General features: G+C 52.8%; 1 protein-coding gene across 3 annotated transcripts in view; it reads left to right on the top strand.

Moving 5' to 3' along the window:
* RGS3 (regulator of G protein signaling 3) overlaps positions 1–23,413 on the top strand; it is a gene marked incomplete at its 5' end in the record, with an annotated part of 113,794 nt that overhangs the window by 32,105 nt on the left and 58,276 nt on the right. For all 3 annotated transcript variants that reach the window (XM_081103389.1, XM_081103390.1, XM_081103393.1), the window contains 5 exons: positions 402–441; positions 5,792–5,988; positions 8,990–9,073; positions 14,774–14,885; positions 19,907–19,950. In XM_081103389.1, coding sequence (XP_080959515.1) covers positions 402–441; positions 5,792–5,988; positions 8,990–9,073; positions 14,774–14,885; positions 19,907–19,950 — 477 coding nt within the window. The remainder of the gene's footprint in view (positions 1–401; positions 442–5,791; positions 5,989–8,989; positions 9,074–14,773; positions 14,886–19,906; positions 19,951–23,413) is intronic.

Below are 23,413 nucleotides of genomic sequence, written 5' to 3'. Positions count from 1 at the left end.
TCATTGGAGCCTGTCCCAGTCATCCCGCACTAAAGACGGTGGCTTAACCTTGTTTCACTCAGCATTTCCCAGACCCCCCTGGGGCGCACCCGGGGGCAGGGTTGTTAGCATCGCTCAGTGCCGATGTTCCATGGAACATTTTTTGGAACAAGCTGCCTTCAAGGAAGGTGGGGACTTGGCCCAGGGGCTAGACTTGTTGACAGCTATAGCCTGTTGAACTCTAATATTCTGGAGGTTTCTGGCCTTATTTCCAAGCCCCCTCTCAGCTTGGTAGCAGGGTTGCTGTTTTCCCTAGTGCCCCGAGGTGTTCCCTTCCCATCGCCAGGCTGGGGCGAGCAGCCTGCCGGGTTGTCCTGCCCTGCGCCTGGGGCTGAGGTGGTTCTCCTGCCTTTGCCTTGCAGCTGCTGCGGCCTGTGTACCAGGAGGATGCCATCCCCGAAGGTGAGTTGGTCCTCTGCTGCTGTGCCCTCCGAGCCCTTGAGAGATCGCGAGGTCAGCCGGGAGGCCAGGCCCAGCCTCCTCCTCTGAGGTTGGAGACCTTCTCAACAGGGTCAAGACCCTGCTGTGACCCCCATGTTGATGCAGACTCTGTTTCCTCCTGGTGCATTTTCTCCCACACCGAACCCAGTGTCTTTCTGCCTTGGAGCCTGCCTAAGGAGGACGAAGCAGGGATCTTGTCTAAGAGATGGTGTATAGGACTCGGGCATTCAATTGGGATTCCTCCAGTTTTTACTGAGCAACCAAGAGATGTTAGGTGCTGTGGGCAGCATGGTCAGGTCTGCATGGAAGGGAGGCATGGAATTTGGAGCTGAGAGGTTTCAAATTGGAGTCCTAGCTGTGTGACCTTGATCAACTCATGTGCCCTCCCTGAGCCTCAGTTTCCTTATCTATAAAATGGGGCTGGTAATTTCCACCTCAGAGGGCTGTGGGAGAGTTAAAGAAGGTAGTGGTTGTGGGTAGTAGCCTGTATATATACGGAGAGGTGCTACACAGAGGGTAGTTGTCTTTGAAGTGCAAATGTCTCTGCTGTTTGAATGATTCTTCTTTGGCCTTCAAACCCTGGCCCTATTTCTTTTTAATTTCTTTTTATTTTTTTATTAAAACATATTTTATTAATTTTTCGGAGAGAGGCAGAGAGCTAGAAACATCGATGAGAGAGAAACATCGATTCAGACGCCTCCTGCACACTCCCCACTGGGGATGTGCCCCCAACCCAGGCACATGCCCCTGACTGGAATCGAACCCAGGACCCCCCAGTCCGCAGGCCGACGCTCTATCCACTGAGCCAAACCGGTTTCGGCGTCTGGCCCTATTTCGTAAGGGCCAGGGAGAGAAGCGGGCCTCAAAATCAACTCCTTCTCTTAGGAAGCCTGAGCTATCAGTCTTGGTGCTGGAACTGGCTGGGCATTTCTTCAGGCCTCCTGTGCGCCTGCTGGAGACTTCTGACTAGAATGTTGAGACCAGCCTTGCCAGGTGGTTCGTGATGCCTACCTTGGGTATGCCTGAGCCCTTCCCCTAGGGCCAGCAGAATGACCTTCTTCCTTGAGAGTGGCCTTCTCCCAGCCACTTGCACTTGTGCCTTCCGTCCCCCTCCATCAGTCGTGTGAAGATGACGCTTGCTTAGAGCGGCTACTTGGAAGAATGCCCGTGCCTTTTCGGGGGTGGGGGGGTGGGGGAAGGGCTCCCATGAGGCTCCGTGCTGCTGACGGACATCTTCATCCCCTCCAGGCGGGGGCATTTGGGTACTTGGGCCTCTTCTGTCGGAAATGAATCTGTGTTCCTTCTAGAGAGGAGTCTGATCGTGACTCAACACTGAGTTTTACCAAAGCTTTTAGTTGGTACATTAGGTTAGAGTGGAGATGCCGCTGCTAAATGGTGACTTCATTAAGGGCAGGGCCTGGGCCGGCTCATTGTTGTGTCCAGTGCCAGACGTGTGACCGAGGGCAGTGGTCAGCAGACTTTCTGTACTCAGCTGACTGAAGGAGAGTGGCTCCGGTGGCCTCGAGGGGTCTGCAGACTGGCCACAGAGTGAGGCTGGAGAGGCGAGTCGCCTGTGGGGGCTAGAGGTTGGGAATTGGTTCCCTCTCAGCCTGAGAGTTGCCTCCGAGTCGCCCTGCTCTCCTCCCAACCTGTGTCCACATTGCGATTCCCCTCTGAGAATAATATGCTACTTAATGACCCAAGAAGGGCACAGCCATCTCAGCTGTGGGGAGAGGACAGTAAGGCAATGATGACGATGTTTAAATAATGACAGTAACTTTCTGAATGCATTACATGACGAACTTGACCTTCCTTCATAATAAACATCCTTTCGGTCTCCAAGAACATCTTTGCTCTTTACCAGGCATCGAGTCTGCATAGCTCCAAGTCCTGGGGTTCAGAGGAAGGCATGGAATCCAGGGCACAAAGCTTCCTTTAGACACACTCAGGGCGCTCCAGAGGCTAAGGCTGTCACCAGGGGGCCTACTTCTGTCCCCTCCTCTGGCTGGGCTGCCTGACCTCCTTTCGGGAGGGAAGATTGAGCCATCCTGTGTTGAATGGGGTCTGGTGCCCTTCTGAGGCCTGGGGTGCCTGCCCACTTGTGGTCGGCATGTTCCCCTGGGCTGCTGTGACCCTCAGCATTGTCCCCTGCCCTGTGAAGGCGGCCCAGCCTCAGATTCGCCACTGCCGGGGTGGATGGCTGCCAGGAGCAAAGACGAACAGTTACTGTGTTTGATCCGTGAAGCCAGTGTTAGAGCCAAAAAGGGTGGTATGGGGGTTTGGGGCAGAGGTGGTCAGAGGTAGCAGGAGGGAAGTCAAGTAGCTTGCCGTCACAGAGCTCAGTATCTGGGTTGCAATCTGGATTTTTTTTTTTTAAGATACTTCAAAATCCAGTTTGGAGAACTACGCCCACTTCTCACACATTATCCAGGGGTGTGTGGAGAGGGGGCTTGAGGGCAGGACAGCCACCTAGGTTGGGTTGATCCTGCCATGTACCATTCACTGGCCAAATGACCTTGGGCAAGTCTCTCAACCACCCAGGCCTCAGTAGCCTTGTCTATAAAATGGAGCTGAGCAAACCCTTTCCACCTGAAGGCGGAGGTGTGTGTCAAATGGCTCACTCATGACTCTCCAAGGCCGAGCAAAGGTGCTGTGACTGCCCTGTGCAGCTGGGCTGGGGAAGGGAAGAGATGCATCCTTTTAAACATCTGAGACGGGGGCCCAGGGCCAGACCAGCAAAGGGTACCTTTCTTTAATTTCGGTCTGTTTTGCCTCAGTCCCCTGCTTGGCAGTCCTGTGTGGTCTGCCTGCTCTGGTCTAGGCTCACCTGTGTGAAGTCTAGTTCCAGGCTGCCCCTGTCACACCAGTCGCGGTGTGTGTGAGGCCCAGCAGTCCTGTCCTAATGCCAGCCCTGATGGGTGGGTTATTGGTTGGTTTGGGGTTTGTAATGGCCCCTGTGCACTCACGTTCGGTTCCATTCACCAAGCCCGTCCCCATCAGGTCTCTCCTTGTGTGCCCCCACACTGGCCCTGGGACCGGCAATGCAGTAGCCTGTACAATCCCCACTTTGCCGTGGAGAGAACTCTGGCTCAGAAAAGGGGTTCTGGGGAAGCCAGTGCTCGTGTTCAGGTGTCTTGTCCAACTGAAATCCTGAGAGACACAGGATGGGTTCTCTTGTAAATTTATTTTTTTCAATTACAGTTGACATTCAATATTACATTGGTTTCAGATGTACAGTACCGTGGTTAGACATTGATATAACTGACCAAGTGATCCCCTGATAAGTCTAGTGCAGGATGGATTCTTCCAGCAAAGGGGCCAGGACCTTGAAGCTTGGATCTGGCCTGGGGTAGACGTCTATACCCTCCGACCCCCCGCCCTGTCTGGACTCGGGCTCTTTCTACTCTTCCCTCAGCACCTCCCCGAAGAGTCAGGAAGTGGTTTAAGTGATTATGGTTTGAGTGCTGCCCCGAGATACGGCAGGGATAGGTGGTCACTTGTGGGGGAGGTGTCGACTTGTTTTTCTCACCTCGCTTGGGGAGCAGGGGTGTGCGGTGGGCGTAGGAAGCAAGTGTGAAACCTTCTGAGCTGAGTTTTTCCTCTGAGGCCGTGGACCTCGCGTTGGTGGGGAGCTTCCCCGAGGTGTAGCGGGGTCGGGCCACCTGTTCACTCTCTGGCTTCCAAGACTGGGGGTGGTGGAAGGCGACCTTGACCCTGGGGACATGCAGGTCAAGGAAGGCTGGTCAGGTGCCCAGCTGGCAGCAGGAACCCTTGGAGGGGCCAGGGCTGCATGGAGCCCGAATGCTCCAGGGTTTGCCTCCTGCCCTGACGTTTTAGGTTCTCTGTGTTTTGCTCCTCTGCCCACTGGACGGGGCATGATAAAGTCCTGTGGGCCACCGCTGTTCAGGGTGAGAGTGTGTGCCCAGCACTGCCTTTTAAAGAGGAACCCCCTGCAGTCTTCTGCTCTCTTTCCCGGCGGTGTCTCTCCCCCTCCCCCCTCCCTTGTTCTCCACTTTTTCTGATTAGAATAACTTGTGAGTTGGTGGCACAGCTGGGAGGACCTCCTGGCTGTGACAAAGCCCAGGATTCCCAGAGTCCCTGAGGCACCTGGCTAACCTGCTTTTCCATGTGGAGGGATCACAGCCACAAGAACCCCAAGTCAGCAGCTCTTATCGCACGCACACCTATAGGTCCCAGGCACTGCTCTAGGGGCTTGACTTGGAGCATCTCATTGAATCCTCACAGCAACCCAGTGAGCTTGGTGCTGTCGTTAGAGTTGAGGCAACCAAGACTCTGGGAGGGGGAAGTGAGCTGCCGAAGGTCACCAAGCTAGTAAGCAGAGGCGTGGGCTTTGGGCACAGCCATCTGGCTTCAAGCTGGGGCTCTGCCCCGAGAACTGGGGCAGCAGGTGCCACTCCTCATTCTAGACCAGCGGTTCTCAACCTGTGGGTCGTGACCCCTTTGGCGGTCAGACGACACTTTCACAGGGGTCACCTAAGACCATCCTGCAGATCAGATATTTATATTACGATTCATAACAGTAGCAACATTACAGTTATGAAGTAGCAACGAAAATAATTTTATGGTTGGGTCACAACATGAGGAACTGTATTTAAAGGGCCAGAAGGTTGAGAACCACTGCTCTAGACTGACTGAGGTGAGCCCGGCCGCCCCAACTCCCTTGACTGATAGAGGCTGGATCTCGATACATCCCGGGCAAGCCCACTGTCTCTGCTGCCACTGCAGAAACTGGACCTCTAGACGCTTTGCCCATGGGACCTGGGAAGCGATGGAATGGGTGCACTGAGCTGGGTGTGTGCAGGGGGCGGTGGGGATGGTGGAAAGCGGAGAGCAGTGCTCTGCCACCTGGGCACTCACTGCTGTGCCCCAAGTGATGGGTTCTGTGTGGGACTGTGGGCCTGGTGAGCTCAGATCTCCTGGTTTTTCACATATGAGAGATTTCCTGATTTTTTTTAAGTACGAGGCCAAACCGATAGGTCTGATGCGGACCCTGGGTCACCAGATGGGGTCTGCACCCCCCCGCCCACCCCCGTCACAGTGGGTGGTTCCCAGCTCCGTGCTCGCCGTGGGGTGCTTATTTACACGTCAGTATCTCTCACAGATGGCGAGGGAACTCCTTGAGGCCCTTCTGAGGCCCTCCCTATAGTCTCAGCACCTTGCACAGGGCCTGGCACGTGGCGGATGCTCACAGCAGATGGCTGTGGACTGAGTCTGTTCCCTATTTCTGCAGAGGGGATGCCTTTGCAGGGGTAATGGCAGTGTCTCACGGCCCACCTTCTCTGTTCTACAGAATCGGGGAGTCCCAGTAAAGGGAAGTCCTATACGGGCCTGGGGAAGAAGTCTCGGCTGATGAAGACGGTGCAGACCATGAAGGGCCACGGGAACTACCAGAACTGCTCAGTCATGAGGCCGCACACCCCACACTCAAGCTATGGCACCTACGTCACTCTGGCTCCCAAGGTCCTGGTGTTCCCCATCTTTGTTCAGGTGAGCTGGTGGCTGGTCCCTCAGGGGGAGGTGAGAAAGAGGAGGGGCCTTGACCCCAGGACTCGGGGATGGTGCCTCATTTCCTCCTTTAGGGAAAGACAAATCGCTCCAGGTGCTCAGGATTCTGGGGGCGATACCAAGGGAGCACAGGTCTTCAAGAGGGAGAACAGGCGAGTTGGGGCAGGGGAGCCCACAGACAAGGGGTCCCCTCCTCGCTTCCCCCCAACCTCCCCTTTCTCTGGGGCCAGGCCAGGCACACTCCAGCCACTTGTTGTGCGGTCACAGGGCCTGTGTGCTGAGGCTTCTGCTTGCTGGCCCATCCGGTGGCTCATTGTTTGGAAATGTCCAGACCTTGAGGTCTGACATCTTGTCTGGGCTCTTCAGTGTAAGCAAACATGTCTGGCCTGGAGTAGCGGGTGGCCTGAGATTCACTTAAATCTCCGTTCTCTTCCTCTCCCCTCCTCTTCCCTCACTTCCTCCCTGTTTCTAAACCTTTATTTCACCACCCAGACATAACCAGTGTGAGCATTTAGGTGTCTTTGCTGTGTGCATATACACATTGAAAAAAAAACCCCAAACAGGCCTTATTGTACATTTTATATCCTGTTGCTTATTTATTTATTGAAAAATTTATCTTTATTGTTGAAAGTATTACAGATGCCCCCCTTCCCCTTATAATTTCCCTCCATCTACCCCTGCCCCCCAGGCCTTCACCACACTATTATCTGTGTCCATGGGTTATGCATATATGCATATAAGTTCTCGGGTTAATTCCCCCCGCACCCCCCCCGACCTTCCCCCTGAGATTCATCCTGTTGCTTTTTAAAAATGAAAACTGCACAAACATTTCCCACATCATTAAATACTCTTCGAGCCTGTGTTGTGTAGTGGTTGCACACTGCTGTATTATATGCATGTACCCTATTTATTTAACCAGTTCTCTATGCAGACACTTATGTTATGTCTACTTCTTGTTATAAATAACCCTGCGAGGAGAATCCTTGTGCATGATTTGCCGCTCTGATGATTTTCCTTGGAAGAGCTTCCTAGGAGCGAAATGACTGAGTCACAGGCCATAAACTTTTGCAAGGCCCTTTAGACATATGGACACATTGCTCTCCATAAAGACTGGATTAGTTTATCCTCTTGTCAGCAGCGTAGAGGTGACAGCGTCCCCAGGGCTTTATTTCTTACCACTGTTTCCTTCTCTGGCCTTCCTGGCATCTGAGTCTAGTTCTGTCACTGTCTAGTGGATCTTAGACACACCGCTTAGGGCGCCCCGACCTCTGGCAGGTGACATGCCTCTCCCAGACAACTCCATCGGCAGGGCTGCCCTTGGCCTTTCTCTTGGTCCCTTCTCTTTCTTGGGATGTAACCACAAACATCTTGGCATTCACAGGGTTATTTTTGTTTTTAAATGTTTACAAAAAACCTAAAATGAGTTTTTAAAAAGTTATAAAAATTTTAACATTATAAAAGACATATGCACCAAAAAATGGCACAACACTTAAATCAGTGGTTCTCACCCTTCTGGCCCTTTAAAACAGTTCCTCATGTTGTGACCCCCAACCATAAAATTATTTTCGTTGCTACTTCATAACTGTAATGTTGCTACTGTTATGAATCGTAACGTAAATATCTGATATGCAGGATGGTCTTAGGTAACCCCTGTGAAAGGGTCGTTTGACCGCCAAAGGGGTCGCAACCCACAGGTTGAGAACCTCTGACTTAAATGCACAGTTTAACACATAATTCTAAAGCAGACACGCACTAAGATGAAGGAATCCACCCTTGCCGCCACTCCAGAGGCCATTTTATCTCTCCTCGATCAGAATGCCGCCTTCCCAGCAGACATACCCTCTAACCCGACGTTATGACAACCATTTCCTTGCTTCTCGTTAGTCTTACCAGCTATGCGTGCTTTCCTAAATAACATATTTGATTTGGCCTCTTTTTGAATGTTATTTCATGAAACCGTATCGCATGCATTCCTTTGGGCCCCGCTTCCTTTGCTGCACATTCTTTGTAAGATCCATCCAGGCTGTTGTGTGTAGTTGACATTTGCTTCATTCTCATTCCTCCACACCTTGCTTGGTGTCAGGTGCCTGGAAGCCATGTTTTAAGTATGCATTCATGAGGGTAAGTCCTGCAGGCTCGTCCGAGCTTAGGGAGCTCTCCCTGAGCTGGGCAGGGATGGAGCAGGATGATGGGGTAGGGTAAGAGGTTTGGGTGAGGCCCTAGCCCAGCTGGTTTGGTTCAGTGGATAGACCGTTGGCCTACAGCCTGAAGGGTCTCATGTTCGATTCTGGCCAAGGGCACATACCCAGGTTGTGGGCTTGATCCCTAGTGTGGGGCGTGCAAGGAGGCAGCCAACCAATGATTCTCTCTCATCACTGATGTTTCTATCTCTCTCTCCCCCTCCCTTCCTCCTCTCCCTTCCTTCCTGAAATCAATAAAGAAATATATATATATTTTTAAAAAGAGGTTTGGGTGAGAATTGGTTCCTGGGAACTGATGGCCGAGAAGAAGTCAGTGCTCTTCAGTGTGTCACGGATGTAGAGCAGGGGCTGGCCTGGCTTTGAAGGGACTCAGGTGACCAAATCTGCTCCAGTTTGGTATCCTGAGAGCCTGGCCCTAACAGCAGGGACCATCCCGGGAGGCATGAGCAGGACAGATGGGGGCGTGTGGGGCCTGGGAAGTCCCAGGAGCCCAGTGCAGTGGAGGAGCGGGGGGGCGGGGAGGATTGCAATGTGTGGTTGGACTTCCTGCCAGAGAGTGCAGCTTTCGCGGTGAGGGCTGGTGGTGAAGGTGGCAGCTACAGTTCCGCCCGGGGCCAGAGCATTTGTCTTTCTGTTTCCATCTGCGTATGAGGGGGCGTGTGGGCTCTTGGGGAGCAGGCAGGGCTGGCAGACTTTTCTGTGTCTGGCTTTGTCAAGCTGTCACCCCCCTAACCCCCAATCGTCTCCATCAGGCCTCTCTGAACTGCCCACTCTGCTTTCAGCCTTTAGATCTCTGTAACCCTGCCCGGACCCTCCTGTTGTCAGAGGAGCTGCTGCTGTACGAGGGGAGGAACAAGGCTACCGAGGTAAGGCTGACACACGCCGTTCCCAGATGGGTCACCCCGGGGGGCTTCCTGGGCCATTCTCCAGGCCCCTAACTTTCCTGTCTTCCTTAGAATTGTACAATCTCCGGGTAGAAAATACCTGACAAGTCTTCCATCCCCCTCCACGCCCTCCTTACCAAACGGTGACCCAACTTTTTCTTGTACATTTCCAGCGAGAAGGAGCTCACTACCTCTCAAAGATGTTTAGTCCATCTTTGATGGTTAGAACGTTTTCCCAGCCCCTGAAGACACCCCATTATTTGTCCTAACTTCCTCTAAGGAACAGAGGAGGTGGCCATTCCTCCCAGGTGTGATGAGTGGCTTTGTAGGGGAGAAGATGAAAGCTGTCAGCCAAAGGGAATTTTTAGAGGAGCATCAGTTATGCAGGTTTTGTGGGTCTGTATTAACCCAAATCCCAAATCCTCTCCTAAGGGACAAGTCTGAAATTTCTCCTGGGCTTTAGCTCTGTCAACAGAGGCCTGGGGATGGCGATCATGCCAGTCTTCGTGGGAGCTGGCCCCTGCTGATATCTGACTCGGGGAATTTCACTCACCCATACAATCCCCAGAGCTGGCCGGGTTCCAGCTCAGTCCTGTGAGCTTAAACCTACTGGGGCACAGAGGTCAGAGCCCTGGGATCTTCAAGGCTACCTGGGAGCCTCGGAGAAAGGGTAAGGGGCTTGCTGCAGGTCAGGCCCTGACTCAACACTGGCAGCATGGCTGGCTGGGTTGAGTGACAGCTTGGGGTAGTGTGGAGAGATCAGGAAACCTGGAGGCAGGAAGCATATAGCCAGCTCCTGTTCTGCTGCTGGACTTCTTCCTTCTTCCTCGGTCTTCTCATCTCAGCAGTGTGTGTGTTTGAGGCAGCTGTTGTCTAAGGGCCTTTTCAGCCCGGCATTCTGGGACATTGTGTGTAATTGTGGCTAAAGCAGGAGGCTGCTTTTGTTTTTTTTCTTTTAACAAGCAGACCATAGCTCATATATTCCAAATGAGCATCATGGCTTTCAAAGGAGCTCCCTGGGGACACTGCGAGCTTATTTCTGCCTCACTGGCATTACTCACTGCATCTCTAGACCTCTTCTTGGGGAACTTTCTTAAGAACCTTGGCATATCTTCTGAGTTGCCTTCATGGGAGTAACACTTCATCTATTGAGAGGGATTTGAATTTTAGGACTAAGTCACCTGGAACTGTGCTTGCTAAATAAGGGTGTGGGGGAACTATGTCAGGTGGCCAGGGTCAGAAAGTCAGGTGGGACTACAAACTCCTAAGATTTCAAAGAAGGCACTTAGAAATGGCAGCTGCCCTGAAATACATACACACGTCTAAATTTGCTCTTGTGTTTGTCCACTGACCATGAAGTCTGCAAACACTGAGCACTTATTATGATTACCCTCCCTGTGCATGCATTTCACATACCAAATCTGTTAGTTCTTATAGCACCCCAGGAGAGGCACGTTGTCCCCACTCTATAGATGAGGAAACTGAGGCTCCAGTGAGATTAATTGGATCTTAAGGCTGTAAGGGATGGAGCCAAGATTAGCACTCAGATCTCTGGCTCCACAGTGCTTCCCACAATCCCGTGCTGCCTCTGGCTTGTTTGTTTAAAAACAAATTAGCAAACACAAGCTGAAGTCATAGGCTGATTACAGTCTGTTCCAAAGTTCTTTGCTAGTGGATCTTTGGAGCCTTAGAACCAAGAAGACTCCCTTTTGAAGACTGAAAGAAGCAATTTGAGACAAGTAAAATAAATGTATTTGTTTTTCTTGAATTATGCTAGGAAGCAAATGTGTGCATCTTGGCATCTGTTATTCAGGCCAAAAATATAAACCAGTCCAAGAGGGGCTTGAATAAGTTCGTAGACTCGCAATGCTGGTTAGTCCTCGGGAGTCGTCATTCTGATTGCTTCCCTGTAATGTCCAGCTGGTTTTCTAGCCAGTTGTTGAGTCTGCAGAGGTGGTCCCTGCAAACATTGTTTGTGGTTTTGTGTTTTTTTTTCTCATGGAGAGTGCTTAATTGTAGAAATCTCTCCCTTATGCTCAACAGGAATCTTTATTCCGGGATATCCCTCCTTGGTTCTTGGTCCCGCCTCTGCTCTGAGCATGCTCCAGTTTGCTAATGTCTGTGAGCTGATCCAGACCCACACCCTGAACTGCCCTCATCACACCCCATCCCGGAAGTCACAGACTTCATTACTGTGCCGTGAGATCAAATCAGCAGAATGGAGTAATCTGATTTATACGTTCGAACAATAGGTACTGAGTGTCTACAGTGTAGCCAGGCCTTGTGCTAGAGCTTCCAGGAGTACTACAGGGCCCAGGACAGACACACCCTCCTTTACACACTGACTCACTGAGTTTACCATTAACCAAGGCGCCAAGTCTCTGCAAACCCTGCCCCTAGACCAGATTCCTGGAGGAGGCTTGGTTAGGTTACTTGGGAGAAGTGACCCTCCAAGTTGGATGATTCCCTAACCAATCCCTCAGCCCTTGACCCTTTGGGAAAACAGATGTGTCTTCGGAGCGAATGTGGGAAGACACCTGGTAGGCACCTGGGGCCAAGGAGATGGGCACCCCTCCGCTGTGGGCCGCCGAGGCTTCTGCGGGAGCCTAGTCCGCAGGATTCTGGTGAGATGGGAGAGGGGCCCACCTGCCTCGCCCTGGCACGCTTGCTCCTCTGCCCTGCCTTCCGCTGTGTGCCAGCTCTGTCCTTTCCCTGACCCGACCTTGGGGGAAATTCTTCGTTCATGCCTTAATCACTTCCTGTCTAGACCACATTTCCAGCTCTGGGAATCGGGGCCAGGGCAGCAGCCTGGGGCTTTTTGTACCTTGCCCATGGGCAGTTACCCTCTATCCAGTTCTTTCTGGCCTGGGCCATTTTTTGACTTTATAGGCTCCTAACAGACTGTCTTCTCCAATCCTTCCCCCCGCCAGCTTCCCAGGGGGTCCACAGGTGACTACCAGGTTCCCCTTGAGTGGGCGGGGGAGCCTGGCGGTTTGCTCATGTTGGGTGTTTAGAGCCTTCTTTTTTTCACTGTTTGGACTTCGAAGCTCTCTCCTCAGACAACCAACCCCTCAAATCCTTCTGAATTCTCGAGTCATTTTCTTCCCCTCCCTTAATTTCATTTTTTCCCCAGTCTCCTTTGCTCCTCTTTTTTTGGCCCCTGCTTGGATTCTTTCACATTCAGAGACAGGACAACTGTAGGCATATTGCTACCTCTCTGTATAGTGAGTGCTTCGGGGCCAGCCAGACCTGGGCAATGGTCCCTGCTGTGCCACTTACTAACCTCTCTGAGCTGCAGGGTCCTCATCTCTATAACTGAGGGCGATGATGTTATTTACAAGTGCGGACCCACTGAGCAGAAATATAAGTGCTTAACAAATGGAGGCTTTTGATGCGTTGTGTTGGGGCAGGGCTGTGGTGGGAAGGGGGTTAGATAGCATCATGGCTGGATCCCTTCCAGCTCACGGTTCCAGAACCCTCATGTTTGGTCCCGTTATAGGAGCCAGAGCCCCTGAGAACCTCTTGCCCAAGGATGCCTCCTATGGACTCTGTGGCCCAGATTCCCTCAGACCTCTGTGTTTCTGCTATGCTCAAGAAGCCGAGTGGTTCTTTGAAAAATATTTATGTATTTTTTTTTAAATTATAAGAGTAACAGATTTTCATCGCACAATAATGCAAATTAAGCAGAGATGTGTGAAGTAAAATCCACTCTCCAGAGTGAAGAGTGTGGCATGTTAGACATTCAAAAAATGTTAAATATAGACTGATTTATAGTTCCGTTTCACAAAATTGGATTATCCTCTTGGTATTTTTACACATTGCACTATTTTGACAGGTTTCAGCTTCTGTCTACGTAGCTCTACTTTATCCTTTTAGTCGTTGCATAAAATCCTATCATGTGAAGGTAGCATGATTTATTTTTTCCGTCTTCTCTTGATGGGCATTTATGCTCATTTTTTTTTTACCCTTCTCTTATTTATTTTATTTTATTCTTTGTTTTTACATCATCCCTACTCCCATTAGTTTATGTACTTTTTAAAAATATTAAATTTATTGGTGTGGCATTGGTTATAAGGTTATGTATATATTGGTTATGAGGTTATGTAAGGTTATTCAAGTATACCATTCTACGGTACATCCTCTGTATATTGCATTGTGGCTCACCACTCAGGCTCACCACTCAAAGTCTATCTCCTTCTGTCACTGTAGACTCCCCTCACCTTCTTCAACCTCAGTTTATATCCTTTTCTTATTACAAAAATATTGCTGAGAACATCCTTGTGGGTTCATACTGTACAGCCTTGTAAATGTTTCTAAAGGGTGGTCTCAGAGGTACAGTTGTTAGGCCATCTTTAACGGTCTGATAGCTAAATGTCAACATGTTGGCTTCTTAAATTTCAGTGACAATCCAGCACACACACTCATTGTGACCCTGAGTAGCACATGTCAGGCCCTGCTGTGCTGGCAGACTCTTCTTCTTCTTTTTTTAAAAATATTTTTATTGATTTCAGAGAGGAAGGGACAGGGGGAGAGAGATAGAAACATCAGTGATGAGAGAGAATCATGGATCGGCTGCCTTCTGCACACCCCCCGCACTGGGGATCGAGCCCGCAACCCGGGCATATGCCCCGACCGGGAATCAAACCATGACCTCCTGGTTCATAGGTCGATGCTCAACCACTGAGCCAGGCCGGCTGGGCCTGGCAGGCTCTTCTTACTTCAGAAGAGATGAAGCGTCAGATTTTGACACCTGCAAGGGAAGTTCACATAATCAATCATCTTCTGTTTTCTTTGAAGGATCTAAAATGGGAAATTATTGCTCTTGACTAGAGGCCACTGCAGGATTTACACAACAAAGAGCAGTGTAATCTTTTGTGGCATTAGAGGATCAAGTGGACTTTTGCAGCACAAAAATATGCCGAGCATGCCTGTTGGTTTACCTATAATGTCTAAAAATAGCCTTCTCCTTTATTTTTGGAGCAGCTAGTGCATGAAAGAGATAAAAGTTATGCGCATGTCTGTATCGGAGTGTAAGTAACTGACTTCTTCTTAAACCGACTGCGTATAACTGCAGTGAACATTCCTGAAAGGAATTTGGTAATAGTACCTCCCTTGGCACCCTGCTTCAGGTCACCGTCTGCTCAGAGCTTCTGAGGGAGCCGGGTGGGGACTCTCCCCCTATTTGTGTGCAGATGAGAAAACGCAGGGACTTAACCGAGTTTTTATGGCTTCTTAAGGGATAGAGCCTCATGACTTCTGAGTTCAAGTCCAGTGCTCTCTCAGCCAGATGTTTAGCGGAGAATACAAGCAGGTGCAGGACGTCCTGCAGCCCAAGGACAGCTCTAAGCCAAGGGTGCTGGGCTGGAGATTCCAGGGGCTCTCGGACAGCGCTGAGGGCCTGTGCAGCGTCAGGCTGTGGCGAGGCTTGCGGGGGCCATCTGCCGAGACGGTGAAGCTGGGTTTTTTTGTTCTGTATTCTCCTACTGTGAGGAGCGGAGCTGCAGAAAACTGTAGGGCAAAGGGGGTGATCTTGACTCCAGGTCAGGTCTCTGCCCTTGGTCGAGGCCACATTGAATCTGCCTAAGAAGACAAGGACTCCTTCCCCGGGCCCTGAGGGAGGCCGTGGCTCCTGGCCTCTGGGACAGCTGAGGAGCCCGCTCTGTTTGCTCTCGCCTGACGCAGGTGACCCTGTTTGCCTATTCGGACCTGCTGCTCTTCACCAAGGAGGACGAGCCGGGCCGCTGCAACGTCCTGAGGAACCCCCTCTACCTCCAGAGCGTGAAGCTGCAGGAAGGTAAGTTTATGCCCCAGGTGCCCTGGGCCCTCTCCCCACTTGCCCCAGGGCCACTGCTCAGGGCAGCCTGGATGCTCAGTTTGGGTCCAGCCCCCCTGGTGCTGAGCTGCCAGCTGTCAGTGGGGCACAACATGTGTGGTCAGGTCCTGGCCCTGGGCTGGAGGGCGCTCACACACTGGTATCCCACTCTAGGCTGGCAAGCCTCCCTGTATACCCTGACCTTTGCTGGGAGGTTTCTGTTCCAGAGATGTTTAGGGAGGCTGTGGAGCGAAGTGGGACGAGCTCTGGACTTGGATCTATGTTCAGATCTTGGCCCTGCCCCTGACTACCTGTGTGACCTTGGGCAAGTGACTTAACCACTCTGGGCCTGTTTCCTTATGTGTGAATGTGGGATACCAATAGCATTTCAGGCGGTGGTTGTGAAGAGTAAATCAGGTCATATGTGTACAGTGCCGGACCCGCACTAGGTGCCCAGTAAATGCTAGCTGTCACCGCACTCACCACACGTATCCGGGACAAGACCACGGCTCCTTCCCCGTTCTGCCTGACTGCTTTGGAGCACATGTGGCCGGGGGCTTGCAAGCAGGAGCACAGGGGAGTGTGGAGTGAGCCTCTACCCTAAACTTTCCATCGACGGGAAGCCAGCTGGGAGTATCTGCCGAGCGGTTTGGTTTGGCGCCTGAGGTCTCCGCTGAAAGGGGCTTGATTTCCTCTCCCAGATTATGAAAACAACAACAGACCTGTTTGAGTGTGGGTGACGGGCAGGGAGGAAAATGTTACCCGCGAAAGAATTCTGTTTTGATGGGTTTTGCTCCAGGAAAACTTCCTGCCTGTTTGCAACCCAACCTGTGTGCTCGGCCCCTGCCGGCCTTCCTCCTCAGACACCAGGCAGTGTGAGAACCTCCACTCCGCCACCCCACAGGAAGTCTTACAACTTCTTCTCTGCCTCGGCCTTCCTCCTGCCCGCTGGCCGGGCCAGCCACTGAGGGGAAACAGCAAGTCACCTCGCTCAGAGGCCACCCCTCCCTCGGGGCGGGCTCCCCTGACCAAGGTCAGTGGTGAGGAGCAGCCCTCTGAGCAAGTTCAGCTCAGACCCTGGCCTTGCAGGGAGCTCTCATGGGAGCTGAGAGCTACTGCCCTCGGTTTCCTGCTGCTCTGCCCTTTCCTCCCTCCCTCTCACCAGCTTCCCCTACATGCCCATTGTCAAGTCCTCCCACCCCCTGCGCGCGCACACACACACACACACACACACACACACACACACTGTACAGTCTCTTCCTTCATGCATCTGCCCATCCCCAACTCAGACAGCTCAGCTGTGAGGAGTACTGGGGGGCAGTGCTTGGTAACATGGGCAGATTGATTATAGAACCAAACTCTTATTGGGGGACAGTGCTCATCCTCCTGTGAAAAGGAGGAAGGGAAAAGGAGGGGGGATCAAACTGGCTGTGCTTTGGGTAGGCGTTGGGATGGGAGCGGCGAGGGCAGTGGAAGAGCCAAGGGTAGCAGCTGGGAGTTTGGGGTCTGGGCTGAGCTTTGCTGCTAGCATGCCATGTGACTTCGGCCGGCTCTTTCTATGTTCTGGGCTTCTGGGGCCAGTTCTTTGTGTCCCCTCCCAGCCCTGATGTGCCCAGACAGACCCTGAGGTGGCCGTGGGGAGCTAGGTAGACAGTGCCTGTATGTCCAGCTTCTGCCCCTCAGGGGGCCTTGACTGGAAATTGGTTGGCTCTCCCCCACCTGAAGCCCCCAGCCTCAAGGTCTGAAGTTCGAGGCTTAGTGAGTGCTGTCCTCCACTGGGTGGTGGATGGTCATGGTCGGTGGTGCGGGGCCTTGAGGCGTTGCACCGATACTTTCCAGATGCTGAGCCCATGTGAGCTCCAGCCTTGTGCAGACCTGGCTTCCTCAGGCTGGAGACCACACCCTCTCCTCGCAGATGGCAAGCTGAGGGTGGCCAAGGCCAGCATTCCTCAGGGGAGATGACCATGCTATTGAAGCCCGTTTGGATTGGCATGGGAGGTGTGCATGTGTGTATGCATGTGTGTGCGCACGTGTGCTTGCATGCCTGCCCTGGGTCTGCTGGGCAGATGGTTAGGAGCAGACAGATTGCCTTGCCCTTTTCCAGCAGTGTCGGTGAGCAAACACCGAACATGGCTCTCCAGGGAGCCCACGAGCTGCTGAGAGCAAAGGAAATGGCTCAGTGACACTGAGCACTCAAGGTGTACATTCCGTTGCTTAGATTTCTTTCCAGGCATTGGTGGAGCCCTCGCCTCCCCTCTCCCCGCATCCCCTGAGACAGCCCTGTGGGTCCTGCCTGGGGCTCTCAGAGTCCAGTGACCCCTTCTCCTGCAGTCCGAGTTGGAGCTGCAGAACCCAGTGTCCTGAACCCTGGCGCCCGATTTCCTGCCCGCCTCCCTTGTGCCCCCAGAGACCCGCTGCGGAGGCCAGGGCCTGAGTGAGGCTTTTAAGAGATGCATCTGGGGCTCAGCTGGAGCTTCTGTTGCAGGAACAATTAACATCGTGCACACTCCTAGGCTTCCTGTTTCTTTCAAAATCAACATGTGTGAAGAGTTCAGTTTGGGGCAAAGAAGATGGTAAACAAGGAACACGCCCAGCTTTCCCTGCGGGCTGCCACTGGCGAGGGTTGCTCCCCTGGCCGGGGGGAATCAGCCCCACTTGGGCACCAAGGGCTCCCTCGGATGCCTTGTCTGAAGGGTGCTTGTCTCCGCTGGAAAAGCACATTCCCAGGGTCTAGCATGGGGCCCAGACCGTTGTGGGTGCTCAAGGAATGTTTGTTGGGTGAACGCATGCATGACCGAAGGGAGACCGGACGCACTGCCTCAGCTTGGGGGCCGGAGGGCTACTTACTCGCCTGCCCTCCTGTCCAGCTTCCCCCAAGCTTCAGCGGGGCTGCATCGCAGTGCGATGGGAACAGGCGGAGAGCTGGCGCTCACAATCGGGACATCTCCGGTCAGCCAGGGCCCATTGTGGCCTCTTCCTGCTTCTGCCACCCACTGACTTTGCACTGGCTCTTTGTGTTTCTGCCTCCCGGGCGGCCAGCATCCCGCCCACAGTGTGCCTTCCTGGCCTGCTCTCTTCTCTCAGGTTGGCCTGGAAATGTCTAGCTGACTCTTGGGCCCTCTATCCACCCTGGGGAGCCAGGTGCCCAGCCTTGGAAGCTCAGCCGCCGAGGTCCCAGCCACTGGAATGTTTGGAGAGACATGTAGTCGGTGACACTTTCTGAGCACATCCTCAGAGTCCCCCTCAGCGCTGGCTGCCAGGGGGTGTGGAGGAAGGGGGGCGTTTCTACCTCGGGAGCACACGGCCAGTGGAATAACAGAAGTAAACTGGTTTGGGGGGCAGAAGTATGACATGGTGGTCAGAACACAGGCTTGGGAGGCAGGGAGCCCTGGGTTCAGATCTCAGCTCTCACTTTCTTACTGTATGCCGTGTACAAGTCGTGCTCCCTCCCTGGGCCTCAGTTTCTGCATCTGGAAAATGGAGACAATAACCCTCTTGGCTTGTCTCGCAGGGTGGACAGGCCTTGGTGAATGGCCGAGTTTGGGATCCCAGTCCAGGCCTGAGAGAACTTTGGGAAATGACTGCGGGGTCAGACCTGGGTGGGAAAGCCCTGCTGGGCCCTACACAGACCCTGACTGGGGATCCTCCTAACGGACCCACACATTCATTAGTGGGAAGCAAGACCCACCCAGGAACCAAATGACTCCTTGCTACATTTCAGCACGGCAAAAGCATTTGGAGCATAGAAACCCAAATGCCCCTGTCCTTTTTCTTTATGTTCACCCCATGTCCACACTCTGGAGAGTCCAGAGCTCAGTCTAAGGCAGCGGTTCTCAACCTGTGGGTCGCGACCCCTTTGGGGGTCGAACAAGCCTTTCACAGGGGTCGCCTAAGACCATCAGAAAACACATATATAATTACATATTGTTTTTGTGATTAATCACTGTGCTTTAATTATGTTCAATTTGTAACAATGAAATTGGGGGTTACCACAATATGAGGAACTGTATTAAAGGGTCACGACAGTAGGAAGGTTGAGAACCACTGGTCTAAGGTTCAGAAGGGTTTCTGGTGGGGCTGTGGTCCCTCCTGGGTCAGCCACCTTGCAGCCTGCTTTCCCACAGCTGCAGCTCCTTTCTGGCACCCTTGACTCTGGAGGCTCAGAGCCATGCTGAGCGCTGTCCCCATTCTGTCTTTCCTTCCAAGTGCTGCCAGCACAAGGCCATGAGGCGGAGTCGACTTCAGTGAAGGGTTGGGGTCATGCAGGAGGGCGGTGGTGGGGTCTCACAGCATGGAAATGTGGTCAAGGCAATTGTCAGCTGTCCCTCATCATCGGGAACGTGTCCTAGGCTGCATTCTCCCAACCTCGGCCTCCTGTGTCTCTGAGGCTCCCAAATCCTGGGCTTTCCCCTCCCTGCTACATAGAGCCTTCTCTTCTCTCAGTGCTAGCTTCTAAACCCACATTTCTGTTATTTTCTTACTTAGACCTCTTTGTTTCTCCCTTGGCACTAAGGTCTGCTCTGGAAAGCCAAGGAAACATCCCAGTGTGTTTTAAACAAAAGAAACCAGCTCCCTTTGTTCCCACCCTCAGCAACACAAAGAGCTGGCAGAAGCTTGGAAATGATGGGGTCCTTAAACATGACAGATTTCTTATCAGGGCTCCCGCCCTCCCAGCGGTATGGGAAGGGAGAGGCCTCCTGGGATGGATGAGAGCTCCCTGAACCTGGCTGTTGGATGCCCAAAGCGGGCTCCTTGGCTGCCTCGTGGGGGTGCGATCCCAGCGTTCCTCCAGTCAGGCTGACCTGCAGGCAGAGGCCATCCAGCTGTGTCCCAACCGGCTAGTCACTAAGTGGCATTTGCCCCAGAGACTTCCCTGTCTCCTGGGCCTGCTTCTCTCTCTCTGTCCAGGAAGCACCACACAGCCCCCTGGGCGAGGCCGTGCTTGAGCAAACCGCTGAGACAGTAGCCAGTTCTAATGCAAGTCTTACTGTTTGTTCCCGAAGGTCCCTCGGAAGACCTGAAATTCTGCGTGCTGTATCTGGCAGAGGTGAGTCCTTCTCTCTGCCTTTGAGGAGAGATCCGTGACCTGGTGCTTGAGAGGAGCTGCTGGGATAGGTTCTAGTGCAGGGCTCTGATGCCGCCTCCATCCCACCTCGGGCGAGTGGTCCTGGGCAGGTCTGGCGTGGCGGTTTCCTGCTCGGTATGATAGGCAACAGCTGGCCCTGCCCCTGTGTCTCTGACCTTCGTGTAGAAGAGCCGAGGACACTGACCTCCTGCTCAGGACCCCCTGGTCTCCAGCACCTGCAGGGGCCACAGTGATGGCTGCCCGTCACCGGATTTATTTGGGAGCCTCTCCTAAGGGTATTGTCAGTGTTTGAAATGGCCTAGAGGTTACTGTACCTTTACCTGAGCCAGACAATACAGGCTAAAGAACACATCACATGTCTGTGCTTTGGGCTCAGTGTGACTGGTAGTCCTGGTTATCTCAGTCTGTACAGAAGCTCAGATGGGCCGTGGTAGGCTTTTGCTGAGCAAAATTGGGCACACAGCTTATTGCTTAATATGGTTTGGGAGATAAAATATATCACCAAACCAGGGCTTTCATCAGAGGTTCTTGGTGGTGAAAAAAACTGAGAGCTACGACTGAGCCATCAAATTCTTTTCCATTTTCAACGAATTTTTTATTCGCAACCTGTGTCTCTGCTAATATGAGCAGGTGCGCTCTCTGTCCCAAGCAAGGGTTCATTAGACCCTTTCCTGCCCTCTGCTTCTGCTTAGGTCTGTCCCACCCAACAGTCCTGGGAACCTGGAAAAGTCTCCACTGGCCTCACCCTGTGGGTGGGGCCTGGTCTACCCGGCTGGCCCAGGGGAGGCCGCCCTTTTGAGAAGGAGTGTGTGTCATTTGTGATTGAAAATCATGCCTTCAGTTCCTGGCTAAGATAAGAGGTGCAGGCCTCTGGGGAGAAGACGTTTTGATGTTAGCTTCAGGGGAGAGCAGAGAGTTGCAAAGGACAGTGCACATCGTCAGAACTGAGCTGGGGATGCCGGCTGCCTAGAATGGCAACCCGAGGGCCAGAAGGCAGTGGGCATCCTCCCTGTGTCAGCACATCCACCGGGCCCTGAGAGCAGCTGGCAGAGGCACTGCAGAGGTCGCGGGTGTTCAGTTCTGCAGGGCACAATGAGCAGCTTAGAAGCCGCGAGCCAGGCTGGGGAGAGCCAGAGCACCGGCCCCTCCATGCCCACCCCTCTGGATCCCATTCCCTCTGGCAGGGCCTGAAATGAAGCTCCACGCTCTTTAATGCCAAGAGGGCTTCCTGCCAAGCTGGGTTTGTTTTTCCCAGAGAAAAGCACTTCTGCTCATTCGTTTCCTGGGAGCTGTGACCTCCTAGGCTCCAAAGACTGATGAAGGGATATTGATCTGGGGCCTTTTATTTCAGTAAAGTGCCAGGTGATCTGACCCCACGGGGCTGGGGGATTGAAGCTCGCTGCCAGCCAGAAGCCTCTCTTTTCTCTTAATGGGCTGCTGCGTAGGAGAGGCATGTCCGTGATGAAGGAAGAGGAGAGAGGGCTGCTTGCTCTGTTCCTTGGGACAGGCGTGACACGGTGGTTCTGGACTCCACGGAGAACCCAGAACTCACATCTTAGTTGGAACTTGTGACAAGTTGGTTTCTTTCCATTGCCTAACAGGCAGGTGGTACCCAGAGAATAAACCAGGGCCAGAGAGTCAGGATTTGGAGAGGGTTTTCCACTGCCCTGAGAAAGCCCCAATTGCCTGCATGGCAGCTGTTCCGGCTGTGCCCCAGCAGCAGGTCCTGGGCGGGTTTCCCCTCAGCACTCGTTGGCTCTGGGGTCTCTATCCCCCTGGACAAATGTCTCTCAGCACTTGCAAACCCATGGGACAGATGCAGCCCACTACTGGCTTCAGAGCATCTGGGGCATTGGGTCAAAGTGCACGTTGGCTAGGGACCAACATAGAGTCTGATACTGGCTCCATTAATTTCAGTCTGCACTTGGGGTTAAGAAGACCTGGATTTGAATCTTGGCTCTTCCCTTTCCTACCTGAGTGGTCTGGGCAAGTTACATACTCATCTCTGAAACAAGGCCGATGAGGCCTACTTTGCAAGGTTTTTGCAGCGATTAAATGAGATGCATTAAGATGCGGTGTCCAAGGCACTTAGCTCAGAGCCTGGCACACAGTGAGTGCTCAATAAATGGTCACTGTTATTTTGTCAGCTTCATAACAGGAGGAGAGCTTTTCATATTCATTTCCTCTCCATTAGAGTCACTGACCTTTTAAAAAGGAAAGTTAAGAGGAATATCTCACATTCTTTGTAATGAATGTACATACGCAGTTATACAAATGTGGCAAAGTCTCAGGCTCTGGGGGGCGGGGGGGGGGGGGGGGCGGGAGACAGACTTTGAGCGCCTCCTCTCCTGAGATCTCCTGGAGCCGCCAAGGTGAGCTCTCTGAAAAATGGCAGCAGCTGTGCCTTCCCTGCCTCCCTAGGTGCCAGGGCCATTGGGGGAACTGAATTAAAAGAGAGAACGTTTGTCAAAGCAAGTGAACAAATGTAAATTGGAGAAGAAGAGGTTTTCGTTTCTACAAAGATAATAATTTAGGAACAAGGCGGTGAGGCAAGACGGGGGTTTTAAAGAGGCCAAGAGGAGCTGGTTTCTGGATGGCTTGGGGGTGCTCATGTTCGAATGGAGAGGGCTGGGCCCGGTGCTGCTTGGCTAACCTCCCCGAAGTCTAGAGGCCCTCCTGTGAACGAGTTATGGGAGAATGCCTGCAGGGTAGCTTACACCCTTGACCCTGGAGCCTGGTACTGAGGGCAGTGTGTGTCTCAGCTGGCAGCTGATGGGTTAGATCGCACAATGGATTAAGAGCAACAGGTTCACATCCCGCAGGGGCAGCCAGGGCAGCGCTAGGGTCCCCGCTTTAGACAGACTTAGGCAGATGGCCATTCAGCCTCCCTGTCTCCGTGCTGTCACCCTTGGCCAGCCCAGCCTCAGAGCTGTAGGCAGCACCCAAGAGGAGCCTGGGGAGCAAGGGCTTCCTAATAACGTGTGCCCGTCTAAGACCACTAGCCACCGGGCCGGGCCTAGATTTAGGGCCTGAGGAGTAGAAGCTTTTCTTGAGATCGTGGATGGCAAAGTGCCTTTTAAAACTGGTAATGAGAGAAAAGGAATTATTATCATGGCAGAATTTCTGCTTCAGAGCTGAAAGAGACTCAGGGAGATGAAAGGATTTGCTGAAATCCAAACAGCAAGGTAGAGGCAGAACCCAGGGGGCTCCTGCCAGGGCCAGCTTTGTGGAGTGATGGCCTCTTCCCTGCCTCACCCCTCCCCTCGCGGGGGGAACACAGTGAGACTGTGCCCAGACGGCCTGCTGGTTGTCTCCCGCTCCACCTGACTTCTCCATGGGGCATCTTGGGGTCTTTTGCTGGGTGTGTCCTACCCTGTAGTGGGCTGGGGGTTCTGGGAAGTGGAAGAAGCCTGTGGTTAAGTGA

This window comes from Myotis nattereri (assembly GCF_964212035.1).
Source record: "Myotis nattereri genome assembly, chromosome: 12".
NCBI classification, from domain to species: domain Eukaryota; kingdom Metazoa; phylum Chordata; class Mammalia; order Chiroptera; family Vespertilionidae; genus Myotis; species Myotis nattereri.
The sequence above is the reverse complement of the archived record's forward strand: the minus strand, read 5'-3'. Positions and strand labels throughout refer to the sequence as shown.